The following is a 27526-nucleotide window of genomic DNA, read 5'->3' as shown; positions in this document are numbered from 1 at the left end:
GCAACCTTTTGATTATTTTATTAAATTTTATAATAATTTGAGTTTTTGAAACATCAAAATATGTAACAGAGAAATTTCTAATCTTGCTTTGGAAAATTGATTATGAGGTGGAAGTGTCTTCCCAATCATGCTTTGCAAAACTGATCTTGCACTCCATTGATGTGTCAATAACACATGATTTGATTATTTTATTGGATTTCATAATCATTTGAGTTTTGAAAACATCAAAATATGTAACAAGGCAATTCTTAATAGTGCTTTGAAAAGGTGCTTCTGAGGTGGAAGTGTTTTTTCCTAATCCTGTGCTGCAAAAGTGATTTTGTACGTTGTTAATTTGTCATATCACATGCTTTGATTACTGTATTCGATTTCATAATCATTTGATTTTTTGAAAACATAAAAAAATGTAGAAGGAAATTTTTCGATCCCACTTTGTGAAAGTGATTCTGAGGAGGATTTTTGTTTTGTTGTTTTACTATGCAAAAGCGATCTTGCACGTTGTTGATGTGTACACATGCTTTGTCAATTTTATTGGATTTTGTAATCATTTGAGTTTTGCAACATCAAAATATATAACAAGGCAATTTCTTGATCTGCTCTAGAAAAGTGATCTTAAGGTGGAAGTTTATTTTCAATAAATATAATTTTAATAAAATTGGTTATAGTGACAACCATGATAGTGGACAATATATTTACAATTAGTTGGATTAAGTGTGAGCATAATGACATTTACGTAATTATTGGTTGTAGTGTTAAGAAGTGATTATGTAAAAGATTTGCCAAAAGTTTTCTTATGTTATTTTCTATTCTTGAAACACTACACTTTTGGAATAGTTTTACCACATTATTTTTGTTCCACCAGGATGTTCTCACAACATGGAATCGGAAAGAAAACTTATATGGAAAGAATATTCTTTTGGAACATAAGTGCAACTAAACAAGGCCTTAAGGAGCCAAGTACAATTGCTCCAGTCATCTGTCGCTAGTAGAGTCGTAGAGCTATATACAAATTTTGACCAAAAGTTGCATCCATAGAGGTACATCGAGTTCACTTTCTAGATACTCTAGGAACTTGAACAACATAGGTTAGAGCGGTTTTGTGTGTGTGTGTCTGAGTGAGAGAGAGAGAGAGAGAGAGAGAGAGAGAGAGAGAGAGAGAGAGAGGAGGAGGAGGAGGAGGAGGAGGAGGAGGAGGTGGAGAAGATGATGATGAAGAAGAAGAAAGTTGTTAGGGAAAGCGATTGGTTATTGAGGGAGAGAGACTGAGAGAACAAGAAAAGTGTGGAAGAGGGATAAGATTTGTTGAATAAGAAAATTAAAAAAATGTTTATTTTAATTTATTTACATTGTTGAATAAAAAAATAGTTTATGGGCAACGTAATTACTCTATTTGATCACGCCTATGTCCAGACACAGAGGGGGTGAAATGACCCCCCAACCCTTGTAAAATACAAATTCCTTCCCCTTGTTGATGCCTATACATAGTTCTTTACTTGTCATTGCGTTGGTGTTAGGGCCATGAGGCGTTCTTTTCCCCTTATTTTATTCACGGGAAAAAAATACTCACTAATTGTGCAATTTCTGCACCTAATGAGGAAACACATGGGTATTACTAGAAACAGTTTTTTGGATTTCAAATGGGTGGGAGGTATCATTTTTCTACCCTTTGTGTATGAGCCCTAGTTAGCAATTCGGCCAAATAATTCGTGAATTATTGTCCGAATCGAATTTTTCTGAATTAAATGAAAAATTCTGACCGAATCCGAATAAAAAATAAAAATCGGTAAAATTCACGGTTTTTTCAAAAGTGAATATAAAACACGAATAAAGAGTGACGAACCGGATTAAACCGAATTATTCAGTTACCATTAAACCACTTATTAAAAAAAAAAAAAAAAACAAAACAAAACATAAAAAAGAAAAACCGAACTTTGAAGTCCGCGTGATTCGAAAATCGAAACCAAATCTCATCTTCTTTGGAAACCAAATCCCTCCCATCTCTTACCCTCTCTGAAAACCAATTTCTGCACGTCGTCCTCTCTGAAAAAACTAACACATCTCAGGCTTCTTAGCTTGTAGACCCATCTCACGGTTTTGGCCTTTTGGGTTTCCACTTTTCACTTACGGCATCTTTTGGTTCTGCGGCTTTTGCCATTCTGTGAACTCTTGCCGTCTTGAGGCTACGAGCTACTGGCTACCTCACTCCTTCCGAGTTCCGAACTTCCGATCCACTTCCTTCCTGCGGACTCTTGTGGCTACGGGTTAGTAATCATCCTCTTGAATAGTGGCAGCAAAATAATTTGATTGTTTAAAGGAGAAAATAGTAAGTGTTGGATGTTGGAACTCATGTTTGTCTGCAATCAAGGGATTCTTACTAGATCGCAATCAAGGATCTTTGCAGCACATGTGTGGATTATCTAAAACAATTTCTCTTAGCTTACCCTACGGGTTACCTCATTCGTCTCTCAATCTCCACCGTGGCACCGCCATGTCTCTATTTTCATCTTATTATTGTCTGCTCACCAGAGCAGGGGACGTCTATCCAGTAAAAGCCTCACCACTTCTAGGTGAATTCCAAACCCTAATTCTGTCTCTCTCTGTCTTCACGCCGTAGATCATCTGTCATAGGAGTTTTTCTCTGATTGTATCTAACTACCCTCTCTGTGTTAAAATTTATAGCTCATAACTGGTTAGAAGACTCAGAACCAGAGCCCTAGCTCTTACAGACTTAGAAATTCTTGAAGAATTAGGGCTTCTCGCTGCGTCTACTTTTGATTTCGGGTGAGAAATCTTATCGATCGGTTTTTATGTTTTCCTTTTCTTCACCATCCCCTCATGTCTCATAATCTCATCTCAAAATCATTTTTTTTCTTTTGTTGTTCTGTTCTATAACACTTCTGTAGTTCTGTTTTATAGGTTTGGATTTTTTTTTTAATTGAATGAAATTTGTGAACTAAACGATGTTGCACAGAGTGGGCAATACGAAACTTGCAAGAAATTGGAGCAATCAGAAATAAAAGAAAAATGACATCCTCTATTACGTAAGTTTGCTACCCCACTTGGCTGTTTCTATCACTGTGTTATTCTCCTCTAGATTTCATCTTGGATGATTCATGTTCTGGATCAAAATGTATTTTTTGGTTCTGTCTTTTTTTTTTTTTTTTTTTATTGGAGGTGTTATACCTTTGGCATATCAGGTTATTCAAACTTAGGTATATCAGATTAAAATATTTGCATCAGCATAGTAACCGAATGAGTTTCTGCTAGTATATTCTATTCATAATGCAAAAATCTTAGTATTCTTGATATGTTTTCTTTGGACAGCACGTCAAGAGAGGTTTCCTTGATCATAAGGTGTAAATGACCCATGCATGTTGGTAGGAGTGGACTTGAAAACTTGATTCTTTAATTATCCAAAGGCTGTTTTCTTATATAATGTAATTATTAATATGATTTATTTGTTTGTTCATATGAAATGATTTTTATGTTATTTTTTTTGTGTTTCAACTTTCAACAAATAGGAAAAATGGGAAGACAGAAAGATAAGTTTTGGCAACATGTTGAGCCACTTGATAGTTCAAATTTCAAATGCAAATTTTATGAAAAAAAAGTTTATGGAGGGGTCATTTGCCTCAAGTATCATTTAGCTAAGGTTAGTGGTCATGATGTTGCACCTTGTGAGAAAGTATCTGATGATGTCCAAGCAGAAGCTCTTTTTGCTATTAATTCTGAATCAAGTAGTAAAAAGTGTAAGAATTGTACCAATGGTGAGAGTATAGTTGATTCCTCTCATTTGACTCCTTTAACTATAACTAGTCAAAGGCAGTCCACAATGGAGGAAATGATTCCTAAGATGGACAAACCAACTTGGGAGAAATGTTTATGTGACTTATTTATTAAAAATAACATTTCTTTCAATGTTGTTCAATCGGATGCTTTCATCAAGTTTGTGAAGTACACAACCCGTTATGGTCTTAGTGTTCCTATTCGAAGTTATGAAACCCTTCATGGAAGAATAATCCCTGAAGCAAGAAAGGACCTTGAAAAATATGCTGAAGAAGTAAAATTTTCTTGGAAACAAACTGGTTGCACAATTATGTCTGATTCATTGATTGACTTGAAGAAGCGGTCTTTTCTTAACGTGATTGCTTATTCCTCGGGTGGTGCTCTCTTTTTGAGGTCAGAGGAGTGTTCTCATGCTAGATTGACTGGTCCTTATATATTTGATATTGTTGACAGAGAGATTCAAAGTGTTGGCCAAAATTTAGTGGTTCAGATAATTTTAGACAATGCATCCAATTATTCCAGTGCACTTGATATGCTTATTGGAAAGTATCGTTGGTTGTTTAATACTCGATGTGCAGCCCATGGTATCAATCTAATGTTGAATGACATATATAAAAATGTTTTTTGGGTTCAAGAAATTTTGATGAGGCAAAAAGAATTATTGAATACCTGTACAAGTCAATAATTGTCTTACAATTGATGAAGAGTTTCACAAACAAGGATCTAAAATATCCTTGCAAAATTAGATTTGCTTCAAACTTTTTAATGCTTCAGTCAATTGTTGAAGTGGAAGAGAAGCTTAGACTCCTAGTTGCATCAGCTGAGTGGAGAAGTCTAAGAAATTATAGATCTGTTGAAGCAGATAGAGTAATGTACACTATTCAAAGGGAGTTGTTTTGGAATGATTCAAAAGAGATTTTGAGATTTATGGAACCAATCATTCGAGTTATTCGTTTGGTTGATGGTGATGGGGCTACGTCAGGATATTTGTATGAAGCAATGGAAAGAGCCAGAGAGGTATTGGAAAAGCTTGATGAGGTTGACCATCGGTATAATCAAATTTTGGATGTCTTTGATAAGAGAAGGGATGAAAACATTTTGGGTACTATTCACTATGCAGCTACTGTTTTCAACCCTACTTATTTTTTGAGTGAAAGATTCAAAAAGATTCCTCAATTGAAAGAAGCAACATATTTCATTGGTGATATATTGGTTCCACAAGATGAGAGGAGAAACTATTATGAACAATTGGCCGTATATCACATGAAGTCTAGCATTATTTTTACTCCTAGTGCCAAGACGCTGATGGAAGTTAGTCATCCTCGTAAGTATAATTATTACTTTCTTTTTAAAAATTTTAGTTTATTCTTTCTTATGTAAAAATTTCTTGTCATTTAAAATTGTATATATATATATATATTTTTTTTCTTTTACCAATGACAGGGGTTTGGTGGCATATGCAAAGTGATGCTATTCCTATCTTATAGAAGTATGCCATTCCAATATTGAGCCAACCATGTAGTTCTTCGTCTTGTGAGAGAAATTGGAGTGCCTGGGATGCAACACAAACAAAAAAGATGAATAGATTGTCAGTAGCGATGTTAGATGATTTAGTCTACGTCAGAATGAATTCGTTGATGATGGAAAAGAGAGGTGAACTTGAACAAAAAAACATGTTGCCCATTAATCTTAACAGTATTAGTGCCAATGATTTTGATCAAAGCAATGAGGACGTTGATAAAGAGCTAGGGAGATTATTGGATGATGTGGATGACAGCATCGTTGAAGACTTGCTATTTGGTGCAAGTGCTAGTTTTACTGAGAGTGAGACTCAACCCTCAAATAGTATTATCTGATTTAGTTAAGTACTTAAGTTGTAGTGATGTAATAACTTTTGTTATGCTTTTGTGGATGTTTTGCTTTATTTAGAATAGTTTTTCCTTTTAAGCTTGGATGATGGAATCATGGAACTAGATGAGTCATGGATTGCATGATGTGATTTTGAACTTTTATATTCCTAGAAGACAATTTCTTTGGAAATTGGATTATTGTAACTATTGTTTCCATCACCCAATGACAATTTTTTCCTAATTTTTTATTGTATTGTATATTTGAACTACGATAATTTGCTCTTTTTAGGGGTACATATCAAGTTAATTACTTGATAAATAAAAAAGATACAATAAATTATAAAAAAAAACGTTCGAATTTTTTGTCCGACTTTTATTTTTGTAATTGAATAATTCTCGAATCCGAATCCGAATCCGATTTTTATTTTGTCCACTTTTTTGACCGAACCCTTAAATTGACCAGTCGAATTATTCCGAATAATTCTCCATCTGAATAATTCCCGAATCCGAATTTACTTACTATGGTATGAGCACAGGAGCCATGCGATAAAGAATCATAGGGAAATTACTTGATTACCCATTTTTGGGTTTCACTTAACAAAAATATACAAAATAAAGTTTGAGTTTACAAAATTACCCAAAATAGTGATTCTCCTTCATTTTCCTACATGTTTTGACATTTTCCCCCCTAGTTCTTTCTACCAGCCTTGAATCACTAACCCCACCCTCCTCTTCAACATACCATTGCGGACGCCACCTCCACAACCACCTATGTCACCATGGGTCCTTCTACTCCCTTGCCTCAGACTCACCACCTCGTCTTCCAGGCGCAACCACCTCATCGGGATCACTTTTATCAGAGCTTCCATGGAGAGTTCGTTACTCGTCTGAGCTCTGTAGTCTTTCATATACTGTAAATCCAGTCCCATGCTTGATGTATTTTCTACGTCAATCGCGAACACGAAGACGAATACCACCAAGGAAGTCTTCACCGTGAAGGACTGTGGCGGCTTTGAATTACAGTGGTCAACCTATACGACGACCCTAGGGGTTTTATAGTTTAAAATTGTGGGTTTTCTGGTGTTTGTATCGTTCGTATCAGTTTGGTAAGATCCATTGACGACTCTAGAGTTTCTTTCTTTCTTGTTTTATGTGGTTGATTCATCAAACAATTTTTTTATTAACTGAAGCCTGGGTTGATGAAGATTCTGTGAGGATTCAAGAACTTGAAGGGTTATCCCACATGTGAATGAATGCTTGTTGTTGTTTAGTTTTGAAAATTAAATTTTAATTTAGTTGAAACCTTCTTTTGTTATTAATTCTATTTAGCCTTTTTGGTGAGAATGGAGTTTCAGTAGCTTTGCTTGTTTTTGGAATTCTCTTTTTCTGTTTTTTGGTGGATTGGGGGAGAAGAAGAGATATTTCTGTAAGACCATTGTTTGGGCAAAGAAGCTTTATTCACATGCTCCAACCTGCTCCAACCTTCTATGACGACCTCATCCTGTAGAGGGCAGAAAACACATGAAGATTTGAGACGAGAAACGAAAAGAACAAGTACAAGGAGCACAACATGGTGGTCCAAGGGTGGCCCGAAAGGATATCGGAGCCACCTGGGCGGAAAGCAAGAGGTAAGGGGCAGAATAAGGGTCAGGGTAAAAATGTCAAAACATATAAGATGATGGAGGAGGTTTACTGTTTTGAGTAGTTTTGTAAACCCAAATATTATTTTGTATATTTTTGTTAAGTGAAACACAACTTGGCTAATTTTGTAAAGTGAAAACTAAAAATGTGGGTAATCAAGTAATTTTTCCAAGAATCATTCATTTCTCATGAAAAAAAAAAAGAGAAAAGGATTTCGTGCACAACCTGGTATCCTCTGGTCTATCTTGGACAGGTGTTCCGCAGCGTAATCCAAAATTCCAAATTAATAGTCTTAAGTATTTTTTTTTTTTTTTTTTAATACCTAGGTATGTCGTAAGCCATTCGTTCACTGTTCAACACCCAAACGGCTTTATTAGGCATGGTCGTAAGTTAATTCTTCCACGACTCAATACCCAAACGGCATTATTGCCTTTCGCTTTATCTCCTTCCTTGTCAAGTCGCAAGCGGCAGGGCAGGAAAAAACGACAAAAGGAAAAAAAAAAAAAAAGAAGAAGAAACATAAAGAAGTCGGAAGCAGCGACTCCAGCGATTCCCGGAGCAGTTAACCAGAAGCAGACCATATGGCAATACCCGGTGGTGGTGCACACATTCTGGTTTTCCCATACCCTGCTCAAGGCCACATGTTACCCCTACTCGACTTCACCCACCAGCTGGTCCTCCGAGGGTTAACCATCACCATCCTCGTGACCCCTAAGAACCTCCCCGTCGTCAACCCTCTCCTCTCCAGGCACCCTTCCATCGAAACCCTGATCCTCCCCTTCCCATCTCATCCCTCTATACCCGCTGGCGTTGAGAACGTGAAGGACCTCCCCAGCAACTCCTTCAGATCCATGATGACCGCTCTGCGTCAGCTCCACGACCCTCTCCTTCACTGGTTCCGGTCCCAACCTTCACCACCTTCAGCCATCATTTCCGATTTCTTCCTCGGTTGGACTCAACACCTGGCATCCCAGCTTAGCATCCCTCGCGTCGTCTTCTCTCCCTCCGGCGCCGCCTTCGTGTCTCTCATCAACTACCTCTGGCTTGAAACACCACAAAGAGACGACCCCAACGATCCCGATTTCCCCATCTCCTTCCCTAAAATCCCTGATTCCCCGATTTACCCCTGGCGCCAGCTCTCCTATGTGTATCGAAGCTACATCCCTGGAGATCCAGAAGGGGCATTGATAAGAGATGATTTCCTGGCCAACATCGCCAGCTGGGGAATCGCCTTCAACTCGTTCTCTGTGTTGGAACGCCAACATCTTCGGCATCTCGAGAAGGATTTCGGCGAAGACCGGGTCTGGGCTGTGGGGCCTTTGCTGCCGCCTGATGACGATCCAACGGCTCCTTCAGAAAGAGGTGGGTCCACGTCTGTTTCAGCAGGTGGCGTAATATCATGGCTGGACAATCGGGAGGACAACTCGGTGGTCTACGTGTGTTTCGGGAGCCAAGCCGTGTTGACCAATGAGCAGATGGAGGCGATGGCCGTCGGACTGGAGCGGAGTGGGGTCCACTTCGTATGGTGTGTCAAGGAGGCCACGGTTGGACACATGGCGGGGAAGTTCAGCGTGGTACCAGCAGGGTTTGAGGGTCGGGTGGTAGGGAGAGGGCTCGTGATTCGGGGATGGGCCCCACAGGTACCGATACTGAGGCACCGAGCCGTGGGATCATTCTTGACTCACTGCGGGTGGAACTCGGTGCTGGAAGGTATCGTGGCCGGGGTTCCTATGCTGGCTTGGCCGATGACGGCTGATCAGTTCGTCGATGCGAAGCTTCTGGAAGAGGTGGGCGTGGGAGTGAAGGTTTGCGAGGGTGCGTTGACCGTGCCGGACTCGAGCGTGTTGGCTAAGGCCATGGCCGAGTCAGTGAGCGGGAACTGGTCCAAGAGGGTGAGAGCAATGCAGCTGCAGAAGGCTGCCTTGGAGTCAATCATGGAGGATGGGTCCTCGTCCATGGATTTGGATCGATTGGTTGAAGAATTAAGTGAACTTTGATTTTGGTAGCTAAAAAGCAATGGCTGGTGACCTAAACGAGACACGTGGATGCTTCCAATTGGTTAGGTTATTTGATCTCTTTTGTATGGGCCAAAAATAGATTGTTTACCATACTTTTGGAATCTTCAATCTTCAATCTATCCCCATGCAACTAAAGCACATCTAAAGGAGAAATTTTTATTTTTTTTTCTATCACCAAGAGAAGAGGGAGAGAGACCATGTGGGCATTATGTCATCTAGGCTGTGTTTAGTAGTCAAGAGGAGAAAAAAAAAAAAACTATTTTCTTGATTTAAGAAATTCTCATTGTATTTGGTATGCTCTATATTAAGAGGAGATTTTTATTTTGAATTTCAAAATTCACATTGGGGATAGTGAAGTTTTTTATTTTTGTCAAAAAAAAGAAAAGTCTTGCCTATGACTGGGTTTGGATGCTTGAGAAAAGAAAAAAAAAATTCTAAAAAAAGAAAAGAATAGAAAGTAAAGAGAAAAATGAAAATATTTCTTACCTGTTGTTTGTTGTGGAATGTGGATAGAAAAGAAGAGAAAAGAAATTAAAATACAAATAGAAAAAAGAGAAAAAATAATAGCAATGAATCCTTGTACCATGATTCACCCTCTCTCTCTATATTAAAGACACGTGGTTAGAATCTTGCTTAGACGGATTTAAATCCTCTGCAATTCTTTATCTTGCAATCCTTATGCAATGTTACCTGCAGAATGTGACACCTGGTGGCCTGATGTGGACTGCCCAGATGAAGAGGAGAAGTGGATGCTACTTAGACGGGTTTACGTCTGATTGAACGGGATCAAACCGAGAGATGACCGACCCAACCCAACCTGTACAGAGGGTATTTCTTCTTCTTCTTCTCTCTTCTACTTTCCTCAGATGTCGGCATCACCATCTGAGGTTCGACCCAGTCGCTGCTCCTGCCGACTTTCAGGCTACATTTTTTGGTGCTGGAGGTGGGGTCTAGAGCGATTCCGACTCCTCTTCCATTGTTGATTTTAGTCACCACCCCCATAGTTCTCCTAGGGGACTCCTTGATCTTGACCTCAACCTCCCGCCTCCGTCGAAAGTCACTTAATACTGTGATTTTGGGAGCGTCACCGGTTTAGATCGGGCAATATTTTTATTTTCATTTCAAGTTCTTGCTCCTTTATTTGTTTCTAAGAAGGAAAAAGGAAAAAAGAAAAAACGAGAGAAAAGGCTGAGACCGGAATTATAATGTCAATATGTGATTGGAACTTTTGTTTTCACCTCAAGCTGTTTTTTACAACTGAGAAATCATGAATTTATCTATGTTGCTCCTTGTTATAGCTACTGTTAACCTTTTATTTTCCAATTTTTCCCTTTAATGGAGTATTTTATGTTATCTCTTCATATCTTCTGTGTTATATTTCTTAATTTTTTTCTCTGTAATATTTCAAATCTTCCAAATTTGGCCATCGACGTTAACACAAGTGATCACGAAGACCAACGCCACCATCGGCACCGTCAACAACACTACCACCACCGCGATGTAACAAATCAAGGTTCAAAGGCGAGGGAGGTACCCATCGGTGCTGGAGAAAACCCTTCTCGGCTCGAAGACTCAACGGTGCTGCTTTAGCCAGGTTCGATCCGATTAAATTGGATTGAAACCGGTCTGAGTAGCATCTATTTTTCCCTCTTCATCTGGGCCGTCTACATTAACAATACCAGGTGTTGCATTTTGCAGGTAGCATTGCATGAGAATTGCAAGATGATGAATTGCAGAGGATTTAAATCCTACTTAGACTCTTGCATTTCACTCCTTTGAGTTTTGAGAAACAACTAATACGATTAAAAAAAAAAAAAAAGAAAAAAAAAAAAAAGAGATTTGAGAAACGATGTTCTTTGTTTCAGAAGCCCGAAGATGTTTCAAGGTTAGGAACGATAGGTTGAAATAAGCAAGTGATCTTGGAAATGATGAGGAGAGCTTCTGCTGCCACAAGCACTTAATAGATTCTACAGGTAGCAAGGGGGAGGAGGATCCCAGCTGGTTCTCATTTATAAATCTAATTTTAGGACGTCTAAGACCTCATGTTTGCTTTGTTTCTCTTTCCCTGGTGTTCTTTTTTTCTGGATCTGTCGCCTACAGCCCCAATGCCCTCCCCCAAGTCTCTTTTATGACGCAAATCCCTCACACAACCTTCTCCTTCACTGGCATCTTTGGTAGACCGGAAAAGAAACCTCGATCGAGTGACCAGAGTATTCATCGTCTATGATGACACTTAATGGCTCCACTCCCGTACCATGGTGTACGACCTAGCAACCATAATGGGCCGTCAGATTGGGACGCAACAATCCTACACACCAAGCTCATCAAACTTGATTTTCCTTGCTTTAATGGTGAAGTAGATACCAAAAGTTAGATCTGTAAGGTGGAAACATGACTCATGTATCTTTTCATTTGAAGGGGATGCCCAACTATGGTACCAATCACTTAAACAAGAAGGAGGCGGGATCACTTGGGAAAGCATGTATGATTATGGGAGAAACCTAGTAACTAAAACTTAATGCGGAATTAAATATTTTGGCCTACCTCCTTTTAGACCGTAGTAACTTACCATTACTGGATATTGGTTCTTTAGTTTTTTGCATTCTCTCTAATAGATTTGATGTGAGCAATGTCTCACACTCTTAGTCAATCTCTTTTCTATTTCTTTTCTCAAGTCTTGCCTTCTCAATGGAACGAAAAAAAATTACTCAGAATATAAAGAGGGACTAGAGTCCTTATGGATCTTAACTACTCTATCCCCACCCATTATGGTAAATAGGTAGTTATATCCAACTACATCATCTTTTCTTTATTTAATATTTAATTAAATATGCTAATTATGACCTATGTGGCAATGTAAGGCTATATCAGCCAACATTCTCCTACTTGGCCAAGATTGTCATATACCAAACAAATGATTAAGTTCCAAACTTTATGTATGGTCATACTAAACTTAATCTTATGGAGAACCTTGCATTTAAGATGAAATTTTTAACTCAAAAGAATCATGGCTGTCCAAGTTTCCAATACTCAACTTTTCCCTTCCATGTATCATGATAAGTCATCCTTCTTAACTTGAACCATTATGTGATGAAGTTTAAACTTTATAGAATTGATCCCATGATTAATTCTGAATTGACTCAGTGGTCAACTTTAGTCCAAACTTTATTACTTAATGTCTTTATAGATATTTGTTATTTAGAATAAATATACACTACTATAATTGAATAACAGGAAAATCAAATTGACAACAACTTTATTGATACTTCAATCGGAATCAAACTTTATGTTGTAATATCTGAAAATTACAATTAAATACACAATGATTTGCTTAAGCCCATGTTCCTTACATGATTTATAGAAACCTTAGGTGCAAGCCCTTTGGTAAATGGGGCAGCAATGTTACTATTGGTACATATATGTTGGATAGAAACCTTGTGATCCCGAACATCTTCCTTTATGACAAAATACTTGATCTTGATGTGTTTGCATCGACTAATTAAACAAGTATTGTTAAAAAAATCTAATTGCTGCTGTGTTATCACAGTAAACGCAAATCGACTTCTCAATGGATGGTACTATTTTAATATTTATGATAAACTGCCTTAACCATGATGTTTGAGAGATAGCCTCATAGCATGCCACCACTTCAGCTTCCACAGTAGATGAAGCGGTCTTTGGTTGCTTTATGCTTCTCTAGGATACTGCTCCTCCAACCAGTAAAAATATGTATCATGATGTAGATCTCCTTGTATCCTCACATCCAGCATAATCTGAATTTGTGTATCCAGTCAACTCCAATTCATTTACATGCCTATAGGTTAGCATGTGATCTCTGTTGCCTTTTAGGTACCTGAATACCTTCTTTGCTACTGTCCAATATAACATACTTAGATTCTTTTGGAATCTTCCAAAGACTCCCACTGCAAAGGCAATGTTAGACCTTGTACAAACCTGAGCATACATCAAACTGCCCACCGTAGATGCATAAGGGGTTTTCTCCGGTTCTTTTAACTCCATATCATTCACCGGGCATTGTTCAAGACTAAGTTTGCCACCTTTTATAATTGATGCTACACTTGGTCTGGAATCCCTCAATCTGAAACTATCTAGAATTTTGTCGATATATCGTTTTTGGGACAATCCTAGGGTCTTCATAGGCCTATCCCAGTGAATTTCTATATCCAAAACATAGAAGGCTTCACCCATGTCCTTCATATCGAAATTTCTTGTCAAGAATTCCTTATTGGCATGTAACAATGTGAGATCACTGCTTGCCAAAAGAATATCATCCACGTATAATACTAGAATGATGAAACTGCTTCCCTTAATCTTAAAGTAGATACATTGATCTGCACGATTCTCCATAAATCCAAATGAAGTAATCGTGTGGTCAAACTTTAAATTCTACTATTGGGAGGCTTGTTTTAACCCATATATGGATATCTTCAATTTACAAACAAGTTCATCTTTTTTCGATGAAAAACCTTTAGGTTGTTTCATGTAAACCTCCTCATCAAGATATCCATTAAGCAATGCAGTCTTGACGTCCATTTGGTGAAGTTCAATATCAAAATGAGCCACAAATGTCATGACTATAAGCATTGAATCTTTTCTTGATGCTGGAAAAAATGTTTCTCTATAATCTATATTTTCCTCTTGATTATAACCTTTTGCCACTAATCGGGCCTTGTAACGCTCAATATTACCATTGTAGTCTCTTTTGGTCTTATAGATCTATTTACAACCTACAATTTTTGCTCATTTTGATAACTTCACAAGTCTCCAGACTTGATTCTTTGACATTTAATCCATTTCATCATTCATGGCATTAAGCTATAGATTGAAGTATCAACTGTCCATGGCTTGTTTATATGAAAATGAATCATCCCCAATTCTAATGTCACTTCCATCTTCTAGGAGATAAACATAGTAATCTGAAGGTATACTCAACTTTTTAACTCTTAAGGATCTTCTCAATCCTTGTTGTTTATCAACTGCATCGTCATGTTGATCAACAGGTTCAAGAACAGATTGATCCATCTCTAGTAATGGCTCAAGAGTAGGTTGCTCATGAGTTAGTTCTTCATGTTTTACATATCTAGGACCACGTGTCGTAGGTAAAGGTAATATTCTTGATCCTTCACCTACTAACATGGAAGTATCATCAGAATCTATTTGTTTTTCAAACCTTATATTTCGAACTCCTGAACTCCCAATGTTATTGCCATCCTCTAAGAATTTGGCTATCTTTGACTCAACAATATTGAGTCTACAGAATCTAAAACCATTAGTGTTATATGGATATCCAATAAAGAATCCACTAATAGTTTTAGAATTTAGTTTATTCCCATGTGGATTGTTAACCCTCACTTCAGCTGAGCACCTCCAAACACGAAAGTGATTTAAACTCGGTTTCCGTTTTGTCTAAAGCTCATAAGGCGTTATAGGAATAGACTCTAATAGAACCCTATTTAAAATGTGCACAACTGCTTTTAGAGCTTCACTCCACAATGATATTGGGAGGGTAGAATTACTGACCATGCTCCTAACCATTTCCATTAAAGTACGATTTCTTCTTTCAGCAACTCCATTTTGATCTAGAGATCCAGGCATGTTATATTGTGCAATGATACCTTGCTCTTGAAGAAAATATGTAAATGGACCAGGTTTTTGTCCAGATTATGTGTACCTACCATAATATTCTTCACCTCTATCTGATCTAACAATTTTGATTGTTTTATCAATTTGTTTCTCTAATTCTGCTTTGTAGATCTTGAAAACGTCTAAGGCTTCATCTTTATGATCTAATAAATAGAGATACATATACCTAGTATTGTCATCTATAAATAAGATAAAATATCTCTAACAATTTAGGCATGGTGGAGAAAACGGTCCACAAATGTTTGTATGTATGATCTTGAGAGTTTCTGTACTCCTCCTTGCACCTTTCTTGGACTTGTTGGTTTGCTTTTCTTTGATGCAATCCACACAAGTTCCAAAATCAATATAATGTAGAGTATCAAGTACTCCTTTCACCAATCTTTCATTCTCTTAATGGAGATATGACCTAATCTTTGGTGCCACAACATGGAGGATTTCTCATTAACAATAAATATTTTAATGCCTACATTGTTGGATGTGGATAATAAACTGCTTTCATAAGAAGAGTCTAAATTCAACAAATATAAACCATCAATTAAACTACCAGAACCAACAATCACATTGCTTTTCAAAATCTTTAAAGTTAAACCTAAATGAAAAAAAAAATCCTACTAGTGCCAAACGTGACACCGATATCAAGTTCTTCTTAAAAGATGGAATATAAAATGTTCTATCCAAATCCATTACAATACCTAAATGCAAAACTAATCTGAAAATTCCTACATGTACTACTTCAGATTGTATTTCGTTGTCTGAATAGATGCATCTATCATTTTCCGTTGGTAGCCTTGTTTCCAGAAAGTGCTGCAAAGTAATGGCAATGTGAGTTGTGCAATCAACCCACCAATTATTGTTATGAGAATCAGCTAATAATGACTCATGGCATACAAAGGTTTCAAACATACCTTTAATTTCTAACCACTACTTGTATTTGGCACAATCCTTCTTTTGATGTCCTGGTTTCTTATAGAAGAAACACTTTGCAGAAGCCTTCATACCTTTAGTCTTTATAGGCAACTTTCCTTTGTCTTTCTTCCCTTTGGACCTGCTCGACCACTGTTAGTCAAAACACGTTTAAAACGTAGATGCCGTTTGTAACCATTTAAAAGACGTTTTGCCGTATACCCTATACAATGCAGGAAAAAATGGGAACGACCTAAAAAATCATTTAAAACACGTTTTAAATGCACATTTTAAATGCTTATGCGTATTTTAAGGGTAAAATAGGAATTTTACTATACTCATTAGAGAAAAAAAAATCGATAGTGTTCAATTTTTCCCCAATCCTCCTAACCCTTCTTCTCCATCGGTCCTCTCCTACATCTGTGAGAAAAAGAAGGCACAGTGAAGTAGTAGGTCGAAGTTGAACCGTTGAACCATCGAAGTAGCAGTAGCAATAGCTGGCCGTCGAAGTAGCACTGTAGCAGTCGAAAGCGGAGTGTGGAGTGTGGACTCTACAATTTAGACAGTAGTAGGTCGAAGTGAGTAGCAATTGATAGTGGTGTAGTGGAAAAAAGGTTAGAAATCAGATTCAGATTTTAGAATAGCTCTCGCCAGTCGCCATTTGAATTTTTTTTTTATTCTCTTCTTCTTGGTTTTCTCTTTTCATCTCAAAATCCTTTCTCACTTTTACCGAAAGGAAACACCATACACTTTCCTTTTTCTTTTTTTTTGAAGAATGTTCCTAAAAATCTGGACAGATTTGAAGCTTTAGTTTAATCCTACTAGGGGTAGGATTCTCGAAACAAGCTTCAAAATAGTATCAGAAATCAGTATATTCAGGACATACAGTGAACTATTTTGATGTATGAACAATGATTAGAAATAGTTATAGAAAATAGAAAACAAAACTTGAAAACAGAATTTAGAAACTGAGTTGGGTGAAAGTAGACCTCAAATAAGATACCAAGAAATCGGTTCAAAGATGGGATGTTAAAACCACAGGGTACTTTAGAACAGAAACATAAAGCGTAATGGGAAATCATATTTGAATAATTGATGAGCACATTAATGTGTGAAATTTAGTGTAGTAAAATATGCATTTTACATATTTAGAATGGAGCTATCTTGGGTTTTACTCTCTTTTTGCAGGTTTTATATTTTCAAGCCCTTAAGGACTATCAGCCACTATATCTCCAATTTTACATGTAAAGAGTTGTGAAGAGGACGAAATTCTGAGCAAGATGGACGTGTTCAATTGCAAGTACACATTCGTTTGGCCAACCGTACAAGTTATTATTCTTTCTGGGCCAGAAAAAGAATAATGGATCAGAACTGAGCCGAGATGCAGAACCAACCCATCTGCAGTTGTCCCAAGGGTATAATGAATATTTCAAATACCAACAAAGATCGATGAACCACATCCTTAAGTGATTGAAGATTCATTTTTGGTAACAACAACTACCTAGCGTAGTTGGTGAGTTGTGGTGTGCAAAATCCCTTGCTTATTAGGAGCTCAAGTTCGAACCTCTTAGCTACCATTTGTTGAGGTTTTTTTCAGAAGATTTTCTCTCTCCTTCTCATCACTTAAAGGAGGTCACCCAAGATGGTTGTACGCAAGTTTGAAGAAGAGAGAGAGAAAATAAAGAGAAAAAATAGGAAAGAAGAAAAAAAAAAGAAAAGAAAAGATAAGGGCATGGATGGAATTTCTGATTAAAATAGAATATTATCCAAATCCAAGCAAGAAAAATTGGCCAAAGGGGGTTTCTTGCTCAAGAAGAGAGAGAAAAATAAAAAAGAGAAAAAAATAGGAAAAAAGGCAAGAAAAATCGTGGGAGATATCTCTCCACATGTTTTCTCTCTTCTCTCTCCTCCACTTCATCAACAAGATAAAAAAAAAATCATTTTTTTTAAGAAGCTAAAATCATTACTATCCCCCCCTCCCCCATTCTCTATATAATAGAATTAACACAAGGGGAGGAGGCACTTCATTCTTCTTCTAGGTTTTTTTCTTAGTTGCTCTTTCTCTTTCTCTAGTTTTCTCTTTCTCTAGCTCTAGTTCTAGGTTTATACTTTAAACAATTTTGTAAGTTCTTTTTATTCAATTAATGCAAGCACTTTTGTTTTTGATTCAATCTTTTATTTTTATTGTTTAAACAATTGAAGTCGTAATTTTCAAGTTCAAGTTCTAGGTGACAAGAATAAGCTATGAAGCATGTCTTTCAAGTTCAATTTTTTTTTTTTTCAGATTTGTTTTCTCTAGTATTAGAAATTTCAGATTTGGTTTATTCCATATCTGGTTTTTAGTACTGGTAGTATCTCAAATCGATCAAGTTTTTAATTCAAGGGTTGAAGTTCAAGTAAGTAGGCTCCTTTAGTAGTTTTCTCTCCCCCCTCTCATTCCCTCTTCTGACTACCCTTTCTTTCTTAATTTAGGATTTTAATTTCAGTGGTTATATTATTGCGATCCCTTTCCCCCAAGATTCATGGCTAGTATATATATTGGCTTTGCCCCTCCTAGCCATAGAACCATCATTTTATTATTTTTATTTTAATTGTCTCCCTTTCCCTAAAGCCAAGTAGAGTAACCCTTGTAAGAGTGACTCTCTGGTCAAGTAGGGAAGTTCATATTATGATGCATCCCTCGGGCTAAGTAGAGAAACCTACTTATGAGTCTCTCTCTAGCTTTATCCCCTTTCTTTTACTTTATTTTTATTTCAGCGTTTTTTTTTCCTTCATTACTTTTTAATTGCATGGGGTGTTTATTTTCAGCTGTTTATTTATTTAATTTTAATTACGTGGTTTGTGTATTTAAATTCTTAGATGACGAATAGTTAGGACGTTATTTTAGATACATATATTTAGGATGGTAATTAGAATTAGATCACAACCATTAATCGGTTCACTTTTGCATTATTAAAAGAAGTAAAAAAATAAAGTGGCTGCTCTCCCTGTGTTCAACCAATAGCTACACTAATCCGTATGCTTGTGGTTACGTTTCAAAATCTCAAAAAATAATCTAGTATAATTGAAGTACAAAAACAGGCCAACTTTAAACAGATACAAAAATTATGGAGCCCATGCAAAACTAGAGAGAGAGAGAGAGAGAGAGAGAGAGAGAGAGAGAGAGAGAGAGAGAGAGAGAGAGAGAGAACCAGGTTATTGATTTGATAGAGATTACAAGAACAGAGATTATTACATGAGAAGAGAACATGATCAAAAGAAATATTTTATAATCAACTTCTTAAAGATTGAAGACACAGAAGGTAAGTTATTGTGTTTTCACAGCAATGGGACAAAAGAAATAATGAAGATCAAAACAAGTAATAATACCTTAATGTGTAACTTGAGTGGCAGACTTAGTGCTTAACAAGGAAAGCTGAGTAGACTCGTTATATTTCATCCCTCTTATATGGGACCCATTGTCATACATGATGATCCATTCATTCATTTTTTTTCATGTACCACCAGCCTATGTACTGTCCTTCTAACACACCTCCAAAGAACTTCATAGTTCCTATAGTATTAGTTAGTTGGCTGATGAAATGAATGAAACAAGGTTGCTCAAGAGATTTCTGTTTTATGTTATTTATTTTTTTGATTAGCCTTAAAAGGATTTTCTTTATTTTCCTAAACTCATATTAGACAGTTAAGAATCCAACCTGGGCATCCTTTTGAAACACATAATTTTTCTTTTTTAATTTTTGGCGATATGGAAGAGTTCTTCTGGTTTGCTTTAGATTTGGTTTGTTGTAAATTGATTCATAATATATTAGTTATTCTATTTATTGAGATTAGAATGGATGTTTGATTATAATATGTAGGTATTTCAAAGTTGAGCTATCTGAGCCTAAATAAAATGGTGAGACCTAAGGATAAATTTTGAGAACATGTAGAGCAACATGGTTTGGGCTGTTTCACATGTAACTATTGTGGACTTAATTACTCTGGGAGTGTTTCACGAGTAAAGGCTCATTTGGCTTGTTAACCTGGACATGATGTTCAAATTTGCACCCAAGTTCCTGAGCATTTTCAAGCTGATGCCTTGGTAGAATTTAATTTGAGTAGATCTGCTAAGAAGAGAAGGAGTGATACTCTTGAAAGTGGAATGGGTTCCACAAGTAGCACACCTTCCATGCCCTAGGTTAAGAGTACACATCAACCCACAATGGTAAAGATGACTGCTAAGTAAGACAAGAAGTCATTGGACATATTGGTAACTGATTTTTTTGTCAATAATAATATTTCCTTCAATGTTATTCAAAAAAATTATTTTATTGAGATGATAAGGGGTGCATGTGCATATGGTACAAGTTATGTTGTACCTAGTTATAGCAATCTTCGGACTAGTTTAATTCCTAGAAAAAAAAAAACAGAAGTCATGCAATATGTTAGCAACATAAAGACAACATAGAGTATCACATGTTGCAAAATTATGTCCGATTCTTGGACTGACATAAAGAAGAGGTCGTGGGTCAATGTGATTGCTTACTCTCCTAGGGGTGCTATGTTTCTGAAATGTATTGTGGTATAAATAGATTAACTTCAACATTTATTTTCAATGAAATTTCTAATGTCGTTGAAATAGTTGGACTAAACAATATTCCGCAGTTTATTTCAATTAATGATTATAAATTTTGTTCTTGTGATGATATGTTGGCTGGAAAATAGCGTCATATATATAGAACAAATTGTGCTGTTCATGTGATTAATCTACTTTTGAAAGATATTCATAAAAAAGTTAAATGGGTGAGGGAAGTTGTAAAAGATAGGAAACTTGTAGTGGATTATATTCAGAGGCACACAGGTATTGTAGCATTGATGAGGAGGCTCATCAACAATAGAGATATCAAACAGCCTTGCAAGACAAGGTTTGACACTTATTTTTTTATGTTGCAGTCTCTTATTGTAGTTGAGAATGAGTTGAGGCTTTTTGTTGCATCATTTGAGCAGAGAGCCTTTCAATTCAATAGAGATAAAATGGCAGTGAGAATTGTTTGGATAATTCAATTAGATACATTTTAGGAGGGGGCAAAGGAAGTCGTTGCTTTCATGGAGCCACTCATTTACATTCTTCACCTTGTTGATTCAGATGGTTCTACTGCAGATTACTTATATAAAGCAAAAGAAACATTAAGGAAATTTGTGGAGAAGGATGGAGGGAAGTATTTAACCATAATGGATTTGTTTCAATTTAGGATAGAGAAGAACATTATTCATCATATTCATGTGTTTGTGCACTTTTGAATCCTTCTATTATGTTTGGTGGTCTACTTGATATTGAAGGAATTAAATTTATGAATGCATAAGAATTTATTAGGGACACCATGGTTCCTTTAGAAGATCGTGAGCAATTCATGCAAGAAGTAGTTGATTATCGCATGAAAAATCCATTGTTGTTCAATATGACAGGGTAGACAATGATGAAAACTAACCATCCAAGTAAGTGACTTAGTTAATTAGTTTATTATTATATATTTTTTTTATTAAATTTAGCATTCTTATATTTGTCTACTTATGTTGATTTGTAGGGATTTGGTGGCAATTTGTTGGTAGGGCATATCCTGTGCTTCAAAATATTGCTTGTAGAATCTTAAGATAGCCTTGTAGTTCTTCTCCTTGTGAGTGTAATTGGAGTGCTTGGGATGTAGCACAAATAAAGAAAAAAAATAGATTAGCCCCAGAGATACTAGAAGACTTGGTGTACATCAGGATGAACTCTATAATGAGGGAGAACTATGAAAGCCAACTACATAAAGATTCAAGACCTATTGATTTAGACAATCTTGGTGACTTACCTATAGTAGACTTTGAGCTTGAAACAGAGAGGCTTGAATAGACGTACGAGGAACTTGAACCATTTGACACTAGAGTTGATGGAGGATCTACTTCATGTAGTGTAATGCCTTATCATTGATTTTTTTGTTTTATCATTGATTTTTGGACATGTTATAATGATAATGAGTTCTTTAGACATCTTGGATGATATGTAAAGAATTATTTATTTGTTTATTTTTTATTTTGGATATTTTTTTTGTTATGGTGTATTAATTTTTAATTTAAAATTTACATTTGATGCTATATTTTGGATGATATATGCCTCAAATTACATGCAGGTATACAGGTAATAATCTCTCAAATTACATGAGCATACTGCTATTTTTTAAGTTTTGTTTTTTTCTTTAAAACTACATGTTTAATACTCGTACCGTTTATTTTCGTCTATTTGTCGTTCCCTATTTTTTTTACTGTACCATTCATCGTTTTTATCTATTTAAAACACATACTGTACATCTATGTTTTTTTTTTTTTTTTTTTTTTTTTTTTTTGTTCCCGTTTAAGCTAACAACATGTTGGACTGTCCCTTATACGTAGTAGTTGTTAGATTTGCACTCTCCACTTTTGAATCTCTCTTCAACCTGTCTTCCTCCTTAAAACAAATGTGAGCTAAGTCATTGATTGACCATTTACCCTTCTGTGTATTATGGGAGGTCTTTATGCCAGTAAACTCCTTAATTAGGAAGAGAATTCAGCTGAGCCACTATATCTCTCATTTTCCCAATATATGCGCTCACTCCTTTGGTTTTGTCATGCCTGATGGAGTTAAATTTTTCAATAAGGATCATAGTTATGGACTTATTAGACTTGACAAATTTCTCATCCACAAAATTAAGATAATAACTGCCAAATCACAATCTAGGATTAAGCTCTTGATGGTTTGACTTATATGCCCTTTTATTATGGTAAGACAACTTATTAGCTTGCTCTTACTCTTTAGAGTAATCTCTTTCTTCTTACGTACTTAATTCCGTGAGAGGTGCAAGTTTCTCTTCACGGATCACAAAATTATTGTACATAACTATTAATGTCATTTCGACCTTTCCCTTTATTCTTGGTAATTATCTATAGCAACATGAGAACTTTATAAACATTATCCAAGGGTACTATAATTAATTTAAGAGAAGCAATCAATTAAACAAATAAATAAAGCATGCTAATATTATACTACAAGTTAATTTTTTACACCTTATGTTGATATTAACCTATGCCAATAACTAACAATATATTAAAGCTCATTGCAACTAGTTTGTCGAGACTGTATACTGAAACAATAAAAAAAAAAATGTATTCCTTAAATGATTTTCAGTATCAAACTGTAGTTTCATTACAACTTGTCGTTGGATTGTAATTGTAACAACAAAAGTTTAATTCTTATGTGGTAAAACTAATGTGCATCACACTAAGTAAAAAACTACACCGTTAGATGTAGTGTCTAGTGCTTATCACAATTATCTTACCCCAACTTATGTGTATGTAAAATAATCTCCTCCCGTTGGGGATAAAAAATCATCAACATACTTTAGTTGCAGAATCATGATATATCTATGTATTTAAGAAATGCCCATCACTTTATGGAATGCAACATAAGTATCAATCCCTTAATCACAATTTTTATAATACTTACATCTATATCCCTTATATGTTTTCGTAAGCTTGATTCTTCATTCCATAAATAATAAATAAATAAAAGTATTAATAATTTATTGAACCTATTATTGTACTAGTTATGTTCTCAATCAAGGTTCATCAAATATTAATTAAAATGCATAGTGACTTATCCAAATGTCACCAACTTTAACGCATTTTCTATTCAAGTATTGTTAACAAATAGCATCATGTGGAATAAGATTATAACAAAACAACATATGAAAACATGCATAATCAATATCTAGATAATATAGAAATTATAGAAGATGTTCAAAATATTTTTCCATATGTATAATTTCCTAAAGAATGAGGTCGTTTACTTAAATGACATGGAATTTGGTTCTGAAATAAAAAAATTTGGATTCATAAGATCTAAATTGTGTAATCTTCAAAAGGACCGACCTTACAGCTTCAAGGTGACAAATTACCAACCTTTAAAAGTATGAAAAATCTGTACTACCATGTAAAAATTGAATAGGCAAAACAAATGAATCAACCCGAGGCAATCAAACCAGATCGAATAGTCTGGGTTAAGTTAACCCATCTGGGTCAGGTTACATGAACCGTGACCATACTATGTCTACAACTGGGTCACCTGTATAACATTAATTGGGTAAATGGATTACCCATATATTATTAATTGAATCATTTATTTAATGATCCATATGGGTTATTGGGAAACCCAACCCCATTTAAAACCCAAAGGATATTCCATGTACTCTTTATAACCACCCATTATCTTTATCACAAAACAAAATTGGTTTTGGAAACCGTGTAAGTTATAAGTGATAAAGTAACCACCTTTTGCATTTGAAAATTTGAAAAGTTATCTAAAAAGTCTCAATTATTATTTAAAAAAATAATAACTCATGATGGGTTTAAAAGTCTCCATTATTATTTTAAAAAAATAATAAATCAAAGATAATAACTATCCATCACATCACATCATAATGAGTTGTAAGTTATCTAAACTTTCAAACCCAAACTCTATATGTTAATGAATTGTAAGAGTTATTTATTTTTTAACTTGAGGTAACTTTATCTTTATGGAGAGAATCAAGAAAATATTCAATTTTCTTCTCTCCTTTCACAACCTATCCAAATCAAATCAAGATAGAGAAGTAAAGAAAATATATGTTTATGGTCTGCCATGGTTGACAACTGATGGCCAGAAAGGTGGCGACCCCATTGGCTTTTAGACTGGTTAACCACTAGATCTTCGATCAATGTTGGATTTCGATAAAAAAATTGATCAAAATCCCAAATTGTCAAAAGGAAAATTTTTAATTCCAAATCCAAAGCTAGGAAAAGCCTTCTTTGATACCAAATGTAAGATTATGGGAGGAACTTAATAACTAAAACCTAATACGGAATTAAATATTTTGGTCACATCCTCTTAGACTATAGTAACATGTCATCGTTGGATATTGGTGAGATCCTCTCTATTTTTTTGCTTCTCTTTAACAGATTTGGTGTGAGAAAATGTCTCACACTCTTGGTCAATCTCTTTTCTATTTCTTCTCTCAAGTCTTGCCTTCTCAATGGAACGAGACAAAATTACTTAATAAAAAGAAGGACTAGAGTTCTTATGGATCTTAACTACCCTATCCCCAACAATTATGGTAAATAGGTAGTTATATCCAACTACATCACCTTTTCTTTATTTAATATTTAATTAAATATGCTAATTATGACCTATGTGGCAATGCAAGGCCACATTAGCTAACAAAACATTCCGACGACTTGCATGCTAGGTATGGAGTTTGGAAACACCTAATTCCAAGATTTCTATGACAGTACCAGACACAATTTGAGAAATTATTGATGAAGATCAAATACCTTCCTCCAAACACACCTTATTCATTCCAAGATTTCTACAAGAGTACCAGACCCAATTTGAGAAATTGTTGATAAAGATCAAGTACCTTCCTCCAACTTGTCAAGTTAGGTTGTTTTATTAATAGGTTAACAGACACTATTAACGTAGATGTATTAGCAGGTCTTCATACTTGTTTACCCATTGCTATCGGATGAGCCTAATTGTATAAAGCTCAAAATTTGTCCTAAAGTTTAGCAATGCCTTTGGACTTAAAAGGAAAATATCTCAACTAACAAGGAAGAACCTGCCAACCATTTAACTATTCCAATTATAATGATCTCTCGAATAGAATTACAAGAGTGATGTAGGAAGAGGCTATGTTAGAATTGTAATGAAGGCTTAACCCTAGACACCGTTGTAATAAATTATCTGTGAGGCTTGCTTTGGGGAAAAGGAAAAAGAAAGTGATGTCGTTATGGATCATGATTGAAGAATTAGTTCCATATTTGGTCCCAACCCTGAGAGAGAGAGATGTTAGTGTTTCTTTTATATATTTTTTTATGTTTTAAATAAAAGAAATTATCATGTACCACCCCTATTTTTAAACCTTATATGAGATACCAACCTAAATTTTCCAAAATACCTAACGTAACCCTAAAGCCTAACACCTTTAGTTTAGAAATGTAAAAGACTCTTGTGATCCCAGAACAAATTTTGAATTGAAGCCCTATTTCTCATCGTTTTCCCCTCTTTTACTTTCAAAGACCAGACTTTTAAGCCTTAGCGACAAATCCAATTTCAAAGAAAACAACGATCAACACCTGAAACTAGAGAAAATCAAATGAAGGACTATCATCTCATCATTCAATCAGAAATCTCAACCAAAATCTTAAAATAGATCAACATCCAAGTGTGCTAAACTACCAGAAATCTCAAACCAAAATCAAATCCAGAACTTAAATAAGTTCAGTTCACTCCTTCATGAGGATCCAAACTGATAAAATTCAAGGAAACGCGTGAGTCGGTTCTCATCCTAAACCCATAAAGTGTTGTAACCCGGCAGTCACTGAGAGGGGGGGTGAATCAGTGAGTCCAATTCCGATCCCCAAAAACTTGTCTGATGTCTGACCAAGAAAAACCTAATATACCTGTTCCTGTTTGTACACAGTTGTATGCACACTCAGCCTCTTATAGGCACTTCTAAGTGTGCACACCCATTCCACATTTCACGCACTTCAATACAAAATGTAAATAACAAGCACCCACAACACAGGGTTTTTACGAGGTTCGGCAATTTGTCTACATCCCCGAAGTAGTGTCTGTAAAGGCTTCGTACCTACTTCCAAGTGTGCACACCCATTCCACATTCCACGTTCCACGCACTTCAATATAAAATACAAACAACAAGCACCCACAACACAAGGTTTTTACGAGGTTCGGTAATTTTTCTACATCCCCGGAATAGTGCTTGTAAAGGCTTCGTACCTACTCAATACACTACTTTTGACTGCACCCACAGTCGAGTTTCTCAAGCCGAAGCTGAGATGGCACTCGTAGTGCTGGTACAATGTGTAGCACCCACTACACAGGAGCACCCACTCCTGGTGCTTAGCACCCACTAAGCACTCAATAAATAATACAGTAAATTTAGACTTATATCAATGCCCTACAGTTAAGCCTTGCCTAGCAAATACATCCATAACTAGCTAGCATATTTACAGTTCATCCACAACTAACCTAGCATGTAAACATTCATCCACAACTAACCCTAACATATATACATATTATCATATATGCATATAATGTAAATTCTACGGTTAGAAAATCTCACAAACCTTGTTTTAGTAGAGTTGTCTTAGAGCATAGTCTCTACACACTGGAATCCACAACTCCCCTCTAGAGTAGGAGACTTGAATCTTCAAGTAAGCTCAACATGGCCATGACATCTCACAAGTCTTCTCCCTTGTCTTCTTGCACTTTGAAGCACAAATAGAAAAATCCTCTCTTCTTTTCTCTTTTCTCTTGGCTTTTGATCAATGAAACATCAAGAACACTCAACTACCTTCTCAAACCCACTTTAATGGAGTAAAGACACCTTCCATCAAGCAATAGACCTCATTCAATGATCACCCATAAAGAGGGAAAATTATTATATCAAAACCGTAGTCTTCTTTCATTCAAAACTCATTTTTCTTTCTTTCATTATGTAGGGCTTGAAAATACAAAGAAGCAGCAACTTGGTTCACCCAAATCCGAGTTAAAATGAGGGAGATATGATCATTTGAAGTTGGAGCAATGAGATAGCTTGAAATGGAATCCTC

General features: G+C 35.9%; 2 protein-coding genes across 2 annotated transcripts; both read left to right on the top strand.

Annotated features, from left to right (window-relative positions):
• The first annotated feature begins 3526 nt into the window (after positions 1-3526).
• On the top strand, positions 3527-5642 carry LOC122089669. The gene is made up of 3 exons (XM_042659374.1): positions 3527-4405; positions 4561-5097; positions 5274-5642. Exons 1-3 carry the CDS (start codon positions 3527-3529, stop codon positions 5640-5642), a joined length of 1785 nt encoding a protein of 594 aa, XP_042515308.1.
• Positions 5643-7641: 1999 nt separating this feature from the next.
• On the top strand, positions 7642-9646 carry LOC122088482 (UDP-glycosyltransferase 89B2-like). The gene has a single exon (XM_042657760.1). The coding sequence runs from the start codon at positions 7859-7861 to the stop codon at positions 9272-9274; it is 1416 nt and encodes a 471-aa protein (XP_042513694.1). The 5' UTR covers positions 7642-7858; the 3' UTR covers positions 9275-9646.
• The last annotated feature ends 17880 nt before the right edge of the window (positions 9647-27526 follow it).

Source organism: Macadamia integrifolia, chromosome 9 (assembly GCF_013358625.1).
Source record: "Macadamia integrifolia cultivar HAES 741 chromosome 9, SCU_Mint_v3, whole genome shotgun sequence".
NCBI classification, from domain to species: domain Eukaryota; kingdom Viridiplantae; phylum Streptophyta; class Magnoliopsida; order Proteales; family Proteaceae; genus Macadamia; species Macadamia integrifolia.
This window is presented reverse-complemented; position numbering and strand designations above follow the sequence as displayed.

What these genes read in the sequence shown, in the direction of transcription:
- LOC122089669 (XM_042659374.1), top strand. Translation starts at nt 3,527, where the DNA reads ATGGGAAGACAGAAAGATAAGTTTTGGCAACATGTTGAGCCACTTGAT. An exon ending in TGAATGACATATATAAAAAT is followed by an intron (nt 4,406 to 4,560) that starts GTTTTTTGGGTT and finishes TTAATGCTTCAG; the next exon opens with TCAATTGTTGAAGTGGAAGA. An exon ending in GTGCCAAGACGCTGATGGAA is followed by an intron (nt 5,098 to 5,273) that starts GTTAGTCATCCT and finishes CCTATCTTATAG; the next exon opens with AAGTATGCCATTCCAATATT.
- LOC122088482 (XM_042657760.1), top strand. Translation starts at nt 7,859, where the DNA reads ATGGCAATACCCGGTGGTGGTGCACACATTCTGGTTTTCCCATACCCT.